At 36.8% G+C, this 13,037-nt stretch overlaps 1 protein-coding gene across 1 annotated transcript in view; it reads left to right on the forward strand.

The window, feature by feature from the left end:
* The window catches only part of IQGAP1 (IQ motif containing GTPase activating protein 1), a 115,690-nt gene that overhangs the window by 70,524 nt on the left and 32,129 nt on the right, over positions 1–13,037 (forward strand). The window contains exons 16-23 of the mRNA XM_072628492.1: positions 5,534–5,624; positions 6,154–6,321; positions 6,640–6,782; positions 9,674–9,844; positions 10,987–11,070; positions 11,170–11,241; positions 11,336–11,405; positions 12,744–12,952. Of these exons, the coding sequence (XP_072484593.1) occupies positions 5,534–5,624; positions 6,154–6,321; positions 6,640–6,782; positions 9,674–9,844; positions 10,987–11,070; positions 11,170–11,241; positions 11,336–11,405; positions 12,744–12,952 (1,008 nt within the window). The remainder of the gene's footprint in view (positions 1–5,533; positions 5,625–6,153; positions 6,322–6,639; positions 6,783–9,673; positions 9,845–10,986; positions 11,071–11,169; positions 11,242–11,335; positions 11,406–12,743; positions 12,953–13,037) is intronic.

Consider the following 13,037-nt stretch of genomic DNA (forward strand, 5'->3'; position numbering starts at 1 on the left):
ACCAATTGCACAAAACAAAACCCAAAAACCAAATAACCAAAGTTTCTTTTTCTCATGAACTATATAGATATTTTAAGGACAGTTTCACTTTTGATCACCAGATTACACTTGTGCCTTCTTAAGGCAGACTTTGATTGAGTTGAATGAGGACTGAATTAAGGGCTCAAGGGATGGCTGAGATGTTCTTTAAGATTCACCAAACCCTGTCTCACATCAAACTTAGGAAGTTAGATAGTATAACTGTTTTTGTACTTATTTTATAGGTGAAGAAACTTATACACAGTGAGGATCAGTGATTAGTTTAGGATTAGAAAGCTGCTTTGTGCCAGAATCTCAGCTTGAACCCTAGTTTTCTAACTCTAAAACCTTGCTTTCTCAAGATAAGCTGGCTGTGAAATATGGATGGTTTGGCTTTTAGGCCCAGGATTGGACGGTTAGAAAGGGTCAGTCACACTTTTACTGCTTTGTCATTACCCTTTAGTCAGCCCTTGTTGTTTTGAATCATTTTAAGTCTCACATTTGATTTTTGTATGTGTATGTTAATGTAGCCAACTAGATTTTAAGTGCCTTCAGGATAAAGATCTTGTCTCATTCTTTTTCATTTCTTCCATGGAATAGGTGTTCATTCTATATTTACTGGTTTTATTTGATATCTCTGTTTGTAATTTGACCCTAAGGAAGATTATGGAACGTATAGTTGCCCTTAAGGGCCTTTCCTAACCTCTTGCATCTCTTCTTCCCCGCCCCCCCCCCCCCCCCCCACCTGCCCTGGCCTTTTCTCATCTAGTAGGAAAGCCATCTGATAAAAATCATATCTTTGTTCTGTTTTAAGGACATGATGTGCTCTCCTTTCAGTAGAATGTTTGGAATTCTTTGAGTGAATTGCTTTTTGTATAGTTTGAAGCAATGATTAGGGGGAATATATGTTCCTAGATGTATATAAAGCTCTAGACAAACCCATGCTCTGGTCAGCTTTTGTTAAATTGCTCTATTGTTTCCTCTTACATAGGCATATTGTGTGATTATATATTATTTTCTCCGTTGGTGTAAATTGCAACTCATTAATTCCTTCTCATTCTCTATGAGTCTTATCCTTATCTTTTCTTTAATCCTTCATAAGAGACATACCCAATATGCTGGAAGTGCTCCCTTGGTTCTTCTCATGTTTTGGGATACCATTGTAACAGTAGGGTCATCCATTTGTTGTCTCTTATTCGTTCTGAAAAGTCTCAGAGCACCATATATTTAGATATGGATGTGGTGTCACCAGGTGTTCACTGTTAGTAAAGTGACTTTTTCCTCCTGTTAAATTCTGGGTGTAACATATTATCTTACTTGTAACAGCTGTCAAAGATAAATGTACAGATGGTTGGGTGCTTGTACAACTTGGATGGCATAATGTGACCATTTTGCGTTCTGTATCTACTTATGTTTTTCATTGTGGGTTATTAAACTAATCTCTTTGGAGTAATCATGAATTTAATGGAGGAGGAACAATATCATGTTTGAATAGAAGCTTCTGTAGAGTTCGCCATCTTTAGGGAATCCCTTGTCTTTTTGGACCTTGCACAGTTCATGACATTGTCAAACAGCTTTAGTCAATGCTTCTTCACCTTGCTTGGTACTAATTTAACAGATTACTGAGCAAAGTTAATTCTGTGATTTCATCTGTCACAGAATCTTGTGTGACCTTAATATATGCATAAGAAATAATTAGTCTTCAAAGCTTCATGTTTCTCTACCAAGTCAAATGCTGTAAAAAAAAATCCAGCAAACATACCAGGAAGCCTTATATTCTCTATAGCTCCTAGTCAGTTGTATAGTTGACTATTAAATGTTAGCTGTATAAAACAGTCTTAGAAAACTTGCCTATTCCTTTTCATATACATGTTATCAAAGATATTATCAATGATCCATTTTTACTTCTGCAAGATTAATTTAATAATATGTACAGAAAACAGAAGTGGATGAAAAATTCACCTTGGTCAAATTATGAAATTCAGTTGGAGAACTGAATATTGACATATGAGGTTGGTAGTTACTGATGTCATCTTTTTCAGGGTTACAAATCTTTGCCTGTTAAAGATTTTTTGAACATTGATCACTGAATATCTTTCAAACTGTGGTTCCCTGAGCATGAATTTCTCTTCTATGTTTTTGGTTAGTTCCAGCCACCTTTTCTGACTTTTGCATCTTAACTGTCAATCCATGTAATGAGTTCCAGATGTAGGCATTTCACTGTCATTGCTAATGAGAATAGATCTCTGTGAAAACACTGGGGGAGCTGTTCTATTTCATATCTATTTGTTAACCTCCTTCCAGTTTTATCTACACATCCTCAAAGAATGATCTGCCTCAGCTGGTCTCACATCAAATTCTGAGTCTGAATTTCCCAAAACTTTTCCCCTCACTCTCCTAAATTACTTTTCAGTGTTTTTTGAGGCATTATAGATGGCAGCTTTTTTCATCCTCCTTTGTAATGTTTTACGAATGAACTTTTGGTTAACCAGTGTTGTCCATAGTTTTTATGTTTTTTTGCTTGTCAAGAACATCAAGCATTTCTAGGCTCTTTTCTGCCTTACTGTGGTTGAATTTCACATCTGTTTGAAATGGTGATAGGCTCCAAGTGATTTATGGTCAAAGGATATGAATAAGCAGTTTTCAGAGGAAGAAATTAAAGCTACTTATAATCATATGAAAAAAATGCTCTAAATCACTATTGATTAGAGAAATGCAAATCAAAACAACTCTGAGGTATCATACCTATCAGATTGGCTAACATGACAGAACAGGAAAATGATACATGTTGGAGAAGATGTTGAGAGAGTTGGAACACTAATTTGTTGTGGGTGGAGCTGTGAGCTGATCCAACCATCTGGAGAACAATTTGGAGCTATAATCAAAATGGGCTACAAAAATGTGCATAGCTTTTGACCCAGCAATACCGCTTCTAGGACTGTATCCCAAAGAGATCATAAAAATGGGAAAAGGACCCACATGTACAAAAATATTTATAGTAGCTCTTTATGTGGTGGCTAAGAACTGGAAATTGAGGGGATGCCCATCAATTGGGGAATGGCTGAACCAAGTTGTGGTATATGAGTGTAACGGAATACTATTGTGCCGTAAGAAATAACCAACAGGAGGATTTCAGAAAAAACCTGGAAAGACTTATATGAACTGATGCTGAATGAAGTAAGCAGAACCAGGACGACTTTATACGTATTTAGGGCCACAGTGTTTGAGGACTGTTTCTGATAGACTTAGCCCTTCACAGCAATGCAAGGCCCTAAAACATTTCCAAAGGATTTATGATGCAAAATGCCATCCACATCCAGAGAAAGAACTGTAGAGTTGGAACGCAGAATGAGGCAGACTATTTTCTCTTGTATTATTTTGTGTTTTGGTTTTATTTTTCTCATGGTTTCTCTCATCTGTTTTAATTCTTCTGTGCAACATGACTAATGTGAAAATGTGTTTAATAAGAATATATGTGTAGAACCCATATAAGATTGCATGCCATTTTGGGGGAGAGAGGGGGAGAAAATTCAAAAGTTCTAGAAGTAATTGTTGAAAACTGAGAACAAATTAATTTTTAAAAAAAGAAATAATGATAGACATTTCCCATTACACAAATGGTTAAAGGATAGGAACAGAAAGTTTTCAAAAGAGCTGCAAAGTATTCACAACTACACGAAAGAATGCTTCAAAACTAAACCCTTCACCCCTTGCAAGTTGACAAAAATGGCAACAGTTAGTGTTGGATGTATTGTGGGTGGAATTATGAAATGGTACATTTTGGAAAACAGTTTGGATTTATGCAAATAAAGTGATTAAATAATCATCCATACCATTTGAACTAGAGACTCCATTATTTGGTTTATACTCCAAGCAAAACATGTATTTAAAAAAAAAAAAGACCCCATATATTCCAAAGTATTTATAACAGCACTTTTTGTGATAGCCTAGAATTGTAAACAAAGGTGCCTGTGAAATAGGAGTAGCTAAACAAATTATGGTACATGAATGTAATGGAATAATACTGTGCTGTAAGAAAGATGTGATGAATTCATAGAGGATTGGAAAGATTGATATGGAATGAAATGGAGTGAAATGCATATTCACAGTGACTTTACAATATTCATAGGAACTATATCAAATGGAAATGATACACCAAAAAATCAAAAGTAAATGTTACCAAATTAGAACAGTTTAGCATGACTCAAATGAAGAGAGATGAGAATACACCCCCATGTGCCTTCTCCTGGAGGTGAGGAGTCTGCAGGTGTTGCGCATTGCACATGTTTCCAGACTTTTTCAGTGCATCAGTCAGTTGTGCTGACTTTTTCAAACTCTAAAAATGACTGTTTTTCATATGGGATGGCTCCCTGGGAGGAGAAGGGGAGAGATACATGGAGATGCTGTGGTGAGGTAAGAAACAGAAATATCAATAAAAAAATTTACAAATGATGATAGGATTCATATCTTTACTTTTTTCAGTTTCCCATCTCTTAGAGTTGACAGTTTGCTCAAGAGTTGGGTTGGAGCTTCTATAATTACGTGTCGTCTCCTTTTTTATCTTTCTAAATTGGTATTACTTTATTTTTTATATTTTCTGTCATCAGTTGATGATATGAATTGCCACAATTTATTCTGAAATGACTCCCACATACGTAGTTAGTTATTTCTTGTCTGGCAAAATGTAGTTGGCCTCATTTTAGAGGCAAATATTGGTTGTGTGCCTTGGCAAAGCCTTACAACTCTCTTCTTGAAAAGAACATTTATGATACACAGATGCGAGTAGCATATAAACATTGGACTTTTTCCCCTTTAATTCAGTGGAATGTGTTGATACTTTTGGGTACAATATGAAACAACTTTCTCTTTTGCCACTTTGAGGAGATCTTGTGAGATATCTTTCTATGGAGCTTTAGCACAGAGCACTAAAAATTCAGTGTTAGAAAAGTTTAAAAATAAGTCATTTTTAGCACCTTTTTCCTTCTTTCAGCTACTGTCACTGTACTAAGGGGCCAGAGAGGTTGGAAAGTTGTTTTTTATTTTCCAGTGCCTGAAAACCAAAGATTGGTCACTTGGCAGTCCAGGCTTACTGTGCTGAGAAGCCTCGTGGCAGTCAGCTGGTCTGGGCCTTAGTGGCAGTTGCAGTCTATGCCTGGCATTGTCTTTAGAACTTTTCCGCTTGGGAGAACCTACTAGAGCATGTGCTTTTTGAGAACAAAGAGGGCCTCAGCTGCATGAGGAATCAGTGATGATGAGAGTTTTTTTAAGAGCATATGTCCCCCATATATTTTGATCACCTGTTTTTTTTTTAGTCTTATCTTGAGTAACTCTTGCTGACCAAGAGTATGCAATGTTAAATTATGTTTTTTCTTTCAAACCAAGGTAACTTCATTCTATTTTGTTTTGGAACAACCCTTTAGACACATGGTCACTTAAAACCTTCTCCTTCAGTTTGCCACTCGTTTGGGTATTTAATATTGGTCTATTTTTTTTTTTTTTATTTACCAATTCTTAGGAAATTCAGGATGAATCAGCTGTGCTGTGGCTGGATGAAATTCAGGGTGGGATCTGGCAGGCAAACAAAGACACAGAAGAGGCACAAAAATGTATGTACCAATTTCTGATTTTGTTCTTGCTGTCATTTGTCTTTAATACTCTTAAAAGAATGCTGAAATGGGGTTGTGCCAATTTCTAGTATGACCTTATTGTGAGATATATTGTATGTCAAAACAATTATGTAGATGAATTTACAAATCTAGATTTTCTTTAATGTGTTTTTTATTGATAATTCTTTTACATGGCAGACAAGCCTAAATCAGCACACAAATTATCAGCACATATTCCCTAACAGTTAAGCAAAAAACATAATGGAATGATTGTGGCTAGGAGAAGGCTTATTGTTCAGACTTATTACCCATTTGTGATTTGTTTATGTGCTTTAATTTTAACAAGTTGGTACCAACATTGCCATTGACCAGAGTTTGGTTGCTGTGTAATATCTTACCTTAGTTGTAGTCAATATTTGTATTCTTTTGGTTCTGTTTTTGTCTTTCTGTATCACTTTAGATATGCCTTTGTGTGTTTTTTGAATTCTTTGTGTAAACAGTCTTTAATAATCTGTCCTGCTTGTGTCAGTTGCCTTAGGAGTCTTGGCTATCAATGAAGCAGTGGATGCTGCTGATGTTGGCCAGACCCTCATCACCCTTCGTTCTCCTGATGTTGGCTTGTATGGAGTTACTCCTGAATGCGCGGAGTCTTATCAGAGAGACCTTGAAGATCTGAAGAAGAAGAAACTTGCAGAGGGTGAGTAGGGGAGAAATAAGAATATGTGTTCTAGTTGCAAGGGAAATTAATGTGTAAGAGAGTTAGTGTGGTGGGAAGAGGGCGACTGGTTGTGGGGGAAGGGACTCAATGATCACAGCATACCTCATTAGAAAGACTGTAGGAAAACTCTCCCTGCTCTGGAGAAGGTATTTCTTTTGGGCTTCAGGTGTTCCATTTGTTGTTGCCAATAAAGACCCTTGATCGACAACTATATTGGCTACATCAGCAAGGTGGGTTCAAAAGGAAGGCCATATACTTCATTAAAATGAAATAACATTCATCTTTCCTTACTCTCAGGCGACAATAACAGCAAGTGGGTGAAGCACTGGGTGAAGGGCGGGTATCATTATTACCATAACTTGGAGACCAGAGAAGGAGGATGGGATGAGCCCCCAGGCTTCGTGCAAAATTCAACCCATCTTTCTCGGGAAGAGATCCAGGTATGTGACTTTACTCAGAAGTAAGGAATATTTGCTCAGCAGTTGCTTAGATAATGCTTTTGGGTTCAGATCTAATGTTAATGCATGGTGGTAAAAACCTTAAAGGAAAATCTAGAATATGTGAGCTATATATTAAAGCTCCTCAGCCTAGACTAAATTACAAAGAAGGCTATTTGGAATCCTTAAAAATATGTGTTATGTAGTTTCTAAAGAAATGTAATTATGTAACTTGTTCCTTATGGTTCAATTTAAGTGGAATATGGCAAAATGACCAGCCTATTGGTGGTCAAAAAAAGAACATGCTCTTGGCCAGAATGTAGGCAGGAGAATAGTGTCCTAATGTAGCGATTCTAGTCCTATTTCTGTTCTGGTTGATTGTAAGAAACTTCCCTAGGCCTCAGTCTCCTTGTTAGTAAAGTAAGGGAGTTGGGTACTACAAAGTCTTTTTAGGCTTTCCCTTAATGTGATTCTAGGATTAAATAAATACATAATTAAATACATACATAGTAACAGCCTGAGAAAATAAAGTAGCTCATTTAATAGAAGTAAATAACATCAACAAGGTTGTACAGAGGTGTTCAAGGAATTCAGTGCAGACTTTTAAAAGCACTTTGTAAGCATCTGTTTACACAAACCGTTTGATAATCTACTTACATATTATTCAGAGTATACCCACTGAAGTGTTTCTTTAAGAATATGCTACCTAAATTGAACTAGAAAGCATTAAAATGAGGATCAGTTGAAGAAATTGAGATGTTTAACCTTGAGAAGAGAAGACATAAGAGAAAAAGGATAACTGGGTTGTCATTTGTGTATGTGTTTGTCCTTCGTTGCTGAAGAAGACCGTGCCATCAGAGAAATGAGGACATGACTTGTACTTGACTTTGTTTTGAGTGAGGGAGGGCTGTGCAGGTCACCAGCCTCACTTCTCCTCCAGAGCCATCTGAATCCAGTGACCAGATATACATCAGGATGACTGGAGATGACCCAGGATGAGGCAGTTAGGGTTAAGTGACTTGCCCAAGGTCACGCAGCTAGTGAGTGTCAAGTGTGAGGTGAGATTTGAAGTCAGGTCCTCCTGACTCCTGCACTGGTGCTCTCTCCCCTGCACCGGTCATAGCGATAGGTGGAATAGTCATTAAAGTTGTTTGGCTCAGCCCCAGGGAGAAGAACTAGGAGTTAAGGGTAGCAGTTGTAGAGAGGCAGATTTAGGTTTTGAAGTAAGGTGATAACTGTTCTGCAGAACTATCCACAAGTGGAATGGGCTGCTTTAAAAGGTAGTAGGCTTCTCTACTGGAAGTCTTCCAGCAGAGATAGGATGACCAATGGTCAGGTTTGATAGAGAGAGGATCCTTGTGAAGAGTTATGCGTTGGACTAAGTAACCTCTGGTGTTCCTTCCAACACTGTGAATACATCAGAGGTCATTCCTTTGCCCTGTGGAGAGGTGTAGATTAGTAGATTAAAGATGCCAAACTCACTCCACAAAATTCCTGTGTAATCTGAACCAGATCAAAATTAAGAAATGTTTAGTAAAAGAAATAAAAATAAAATACAGCATAGATAATATCAGTTTGTGGTTTTCTAAGTCAATATATGGCCTGAAGGGTTATGATTCTATTTGACCTTGTGACATCACTGTTGTAGATGACATAAAACTGTAGATGATAAGTAACTTTTTTTGTTGTTAGATGCATGATCCAAAAACTTCTCAACATGTCAGAATGATAGGCTGAATCTAATAAAATTAAGTTAATAAGATGAGGTCCAACATGCAGTTTGAAAAAAAGTCACCTGTAATTAGAGCTTGCCAAAAGTGGAATGGATTTCTTGGAAGACAGATTTTTTTTCATGGGCAGTCTTCAAATAATGAGATTCTGTATGTAGAAGGAATTCTTCCCAAGATGCAAATTGGAGTAGATAATTCTCGGAAGTCCCTTCTGAATTTCTGTGAATCCTATCAGTTGCAGAGAAGGATATACCTGGTAAAAAAGTCAAGATTCCATATATTTTTAAAAGAATCTTTGAAAAAGAGGCCCAGGGAAGACCCCCAAGAGGTTATCCAGTTTGCCTCATCAGAACTTACCCATCCCATATGAATAGAATTTTTTTTCCAAAGGAGATCCTGCAAGATCTCTGTGGTTGAGAATTTCCTGATAGTAAATTGGATTCCATTTTAATAGTGCTGAGGCCTACTTTATCCTGTTGGAGGTAAGCAACAGAGAAGGCTATATCTTGGTATGAAGTCAATTGTTAGGTAGTATTAGAGTAACCTGTAATAGAAAATGAAGGGAAAGTTTAGAATGGATTTGTCCTCCACAAAGACCTAATGGAAAAGTGTACTTGAGAACCTTTTTAAATAATGAAACATATTTATGCATAGTCCTTGTCCATAGAGAGTTAAATGTTAAAGGATCAAGTTATGAGTAATTGTGAATTGTTATATTTGTTTCCTAGGTATAGCTTGAAATTTTTATCTTTGTGGCTTAATTAAAAACTGCACAGGACTAATTAATGACTGTTAAATGTCAGGAAAATTCTGTAGATTCTGGCTCTTAGAATCAGAGGAAGGAATAGATGAATCTGGTGGTTTGAAATTAGGGAAGATAAACATTAAATGTGAGGATAAAAATTAATAGGATTCTGATAATGAAATCTTTTAAATAAAGGAGGAAAATTCTCAAATTGGCTTGGAGTTGGCCATGGAAAATGGACATTGGAAAATATTGCTGTGGTCCTTCAAGGAAGTACTAGAATGAATTTATGTTATACTTTGTGAAACTGGACTTCTTTCTTATGGATGATGTTTTTATGTCATTTATATCTTTGTGTTCTCTTATTTTTAATGTGATAACTCATTGTCTTTTGATGGTATTCAACGTTTTTGTTGAAGAGTTCCATCTCTGGGGTGACAGCTGCCTATAACCGGGAACAATTGTGGCTGGCCAACGAGAGCCTAATCACCAAGCTTCAGGCTGCTTGTCGTGGGTACTTAGTTCGTCAGGATTTCAGATCCCGGATGAATTTCCTCAAGAAACAAGTGCCTGCCATCATTTGCATCCAGGTACTTTGTTTAGGTCTATGTACATTTAGACAGAGAATTGGCTTTTAATGCCCACAGGTTGAAAGTTCAACTTTTAGAATTGATTTTCTCAGATGATTCTTTTGTGTACCAAACTCTGTGATGCTCATTAGTCTGACCTTTTTGATAACATACACAATCATTCTCTTAACTATAGTTCTGATCCATTATTATGTGCTTGATAATAGACCTTCACACCATCAATAGAACTGCTGGCCACCAGGTGTGCAGGTCTACTATCAAGCAAAAAGAGACCTGGAATTTTTATTGCTTTAAAGAGTACTGAATGTAGACTAAGAGGACCTGGGTTCTAGGCTCACATCTGCTGCTTACTACCTAAGTGATCTTCGTCAAATGACTTAACCTCTCGGAAAACCTGTTTGTTCTCATGTAAAATGGAAGTAGTAATGTTTATACTACCTTTCTTACAGGCCTGTTGTGAAGGTCAAATGAGATGATGTCTAGAAAATGCTTTGTACTGTTAAAAGGGAGGGCACATTGGTGGAAGGGGCAATCAGATTGCAAGGCGTTTTGGGGTGGGGGGTGGGGAGAGAGGGAGAGAAAATTTGGAACTCAAAATTTTGTGGAAATGAATGTTGAAAACTTAAAAAAAAATGCTTTGTAAAATTGCAAAGCCCCACATATTTATATTTCTATTATTAGATATTTCTATTATTATTCCTTGCTTTGTGTTGAAGGAGACTAAGTCAGAGGGTATCAGTTATTTTGTTTTAAAACTTTAATGACTCTAAATGAGAAAGTAGTGGAACATATTAGAAAGAGCATGGGATATGGAATCATGTAGTCTTGGCTCCATTATTAATGTGCGGTCTTGTCCAGTCAAGACACCCTCTCTGATGTGCAGTTCCTTCATCTGTAAAAATAGAAGTAAATAATAGCTACCTCTACCTGATTTTTGTAAATTCCAAATTAAATGAGAGTGCATATGAAAGGACTTTGAAAGTTCTAATTCTAAACGTGAGGTGGTATGGGCATAGAAAAATGGAAATTGGATGCTGATGCTGCATCAGCACCTACATTCCAACACCAAATCAGGATAGGAATTAGGTTCTATTCCAATGATTAGAAAAAAACAATCACATTTTGATTTTTGATCGTTTCAGTCTCAGTGGCGAGGGTACAAACAAAAGAAGGCATATCAAGATCGTTTAGAATACCTACGCTCTCACAAAGATGAAGTTATAAAGGTACGTTGGCTTGAGCTGTGCTTAGAATGAGTGATATTCCCAGGGATGGCAAGGCTCAGGATGTAAGATATTATCTGATTTTCTTTATTACTTTTTCAGATTCAGTCCCTGGCAAGAATGCATCAGGCTAGAAAACGCTATAAAGACAGGTTACAGTATTTCAAAGACCACGTAAGAACCCACCTGTGACCTCCTAGTGTAATATTTGTGCTCTTTTTTGTTGGCTTAATGAGAACAAGAATTTTTTTTCTTCTTAATTCTTTAGATAAAAGACATAATAAAAATTCAGGCCTTTATTCGGGCAAACAAAGCTCGGGATGACTACAAAACACTCAGTAAGTTAACTGTAAATTGTGGTGGTGATAGGGAATCTGCTGTGTAGATTAGGTTTGTGTTATTCTTCAGTATTTTAATTTTGGTTGGAGGTTATGGTGCTGTCTAAAAGCAAGGCTTGTTGGAATTTCAGTTCTGCTTTCCATCTTTGACTTATGGTCTTGTTTTTGCTGGTTATATAGCCCTCATTCTTGGATGTGTACCTCCCCTCTCCTGTACCCAGAGAACCATCCCTTGTAACAAATATTTAAAAAGAGAAAAGAAAAAAAGCACTTCAAAACCAACCAACACACCAGCTGTGTTTCACAGTAAATATAATAATATTTCATGCCCTTGTCCTCTGCAAAGAAGGGACAGAGGTGCATTTTCTCATCTTTTCTTTGGGGCCAGTATTGGTCATTGGATTGTGTAGTGTTCAGTTTTGTTTTGAGTCTGTTTTCATTTTAGCTTTGGGTTATTTGTGTTTTCCTAGTAACACTTATTTCGTAAGTCTTTTGTTTCTCCTGGTGCTGTAGTATTCCATTACATTCACATACCGATTCATTTGATATTTTCCATTCTGTGGACCCTTCATTCCAGTTTTTGGCTACTACAAAATGTGTTGCTAGGACTATTTTGGTGTCCCACTGTATGTGGGACCTTTCTGTCATTGACTTCCTTGGCACGTACATACCTCCCAGTGATTTCTGTGGGTCAAAGAGTATGGACACTTTTTCAAAAAATCATAATTCCAAATTGCTTCCCAGAATGGCCAGTTCAAAGCTGAACCTACTGTGTATGTGTCTTTATACAAATGACATTATAAGTATATTATCTTTAATTTTTTCAGTGTGAGATGAAATCTTATAGTTAGTTTGATTCTCGTTTCTCTCTCTTTTAGTGGTTTGGACTAATCTTCCATATAGTTATTAATGGTTTGTAATTCTTCATTTGAAAAGTTTGTTCATATTCTTTGACCATTTATCCATTTGGAAGAGTTTTTAGTCTTAGATATATGTACACACATATATGATATATCTTGGATATAAGACTTTTTTCAGACATGACTGATGTGGGGAAAAAAATTTCCCCAGTCAAGAAATGACAGGGTTTTATGCCTGTTTTTCTAATTCTTGGCACAATGTCTGTTTTTACTGGCCATGGTTATTCTGTGCCTGGAAATGTTCAGGAGACCAAATTTTTCTTTCTCTGTTGGTAAATCTCAAAACAGATGCCTCCATGTCTTGGGTCTAAATCTCTATAGAGAGCTCTGTTTCTATATGATTGTGTTGATATTTTCTGAGTCTTAGCATTTTCTGTCATGTTTTTTTTTCTGTGTTTGATGCACTTCTTTCTGGCAGTCAGTGCTGAGGATCCGCCTATGGTAGTTGTCCGAAAGTTTGTCCATCTTCTGGATCAAAATGACCAAGATTTTCAAGAGGAACTTGATCTCATGAAGATGAGGGAAGAGGTTGTGACCCTCATCCGATCCAATCAACAGCTGGAAAATGACCTGAATCTCATGGATATTAAGATTGGACTACTAGTGAAAAACAAAATTACATTACAGGTATGAGCATAACATGAGGGATATTGAGCCTTAATGGAAGACACTCCTGTTCAGTCACTTTTCTCTTTCACGTCCTCAGGGGTTT

The sequence above is a fragment of the Notamacropus eugenii genome, chromosome 1 (assembly GCF_028372415.1).
Source record: "Notamacropus eugenii isolate mMacEug1 chromosome 1, mMacEug1.pri_v2, whole genome shotgun sequence".
Taxonomy (NCBI): domain Eukaryota; kingdom Metazoa; phylum Chordata; class Mammalia; order Diprotodontia; family Macropodidae; genus Notamacropus; species Notamacropus eugenii.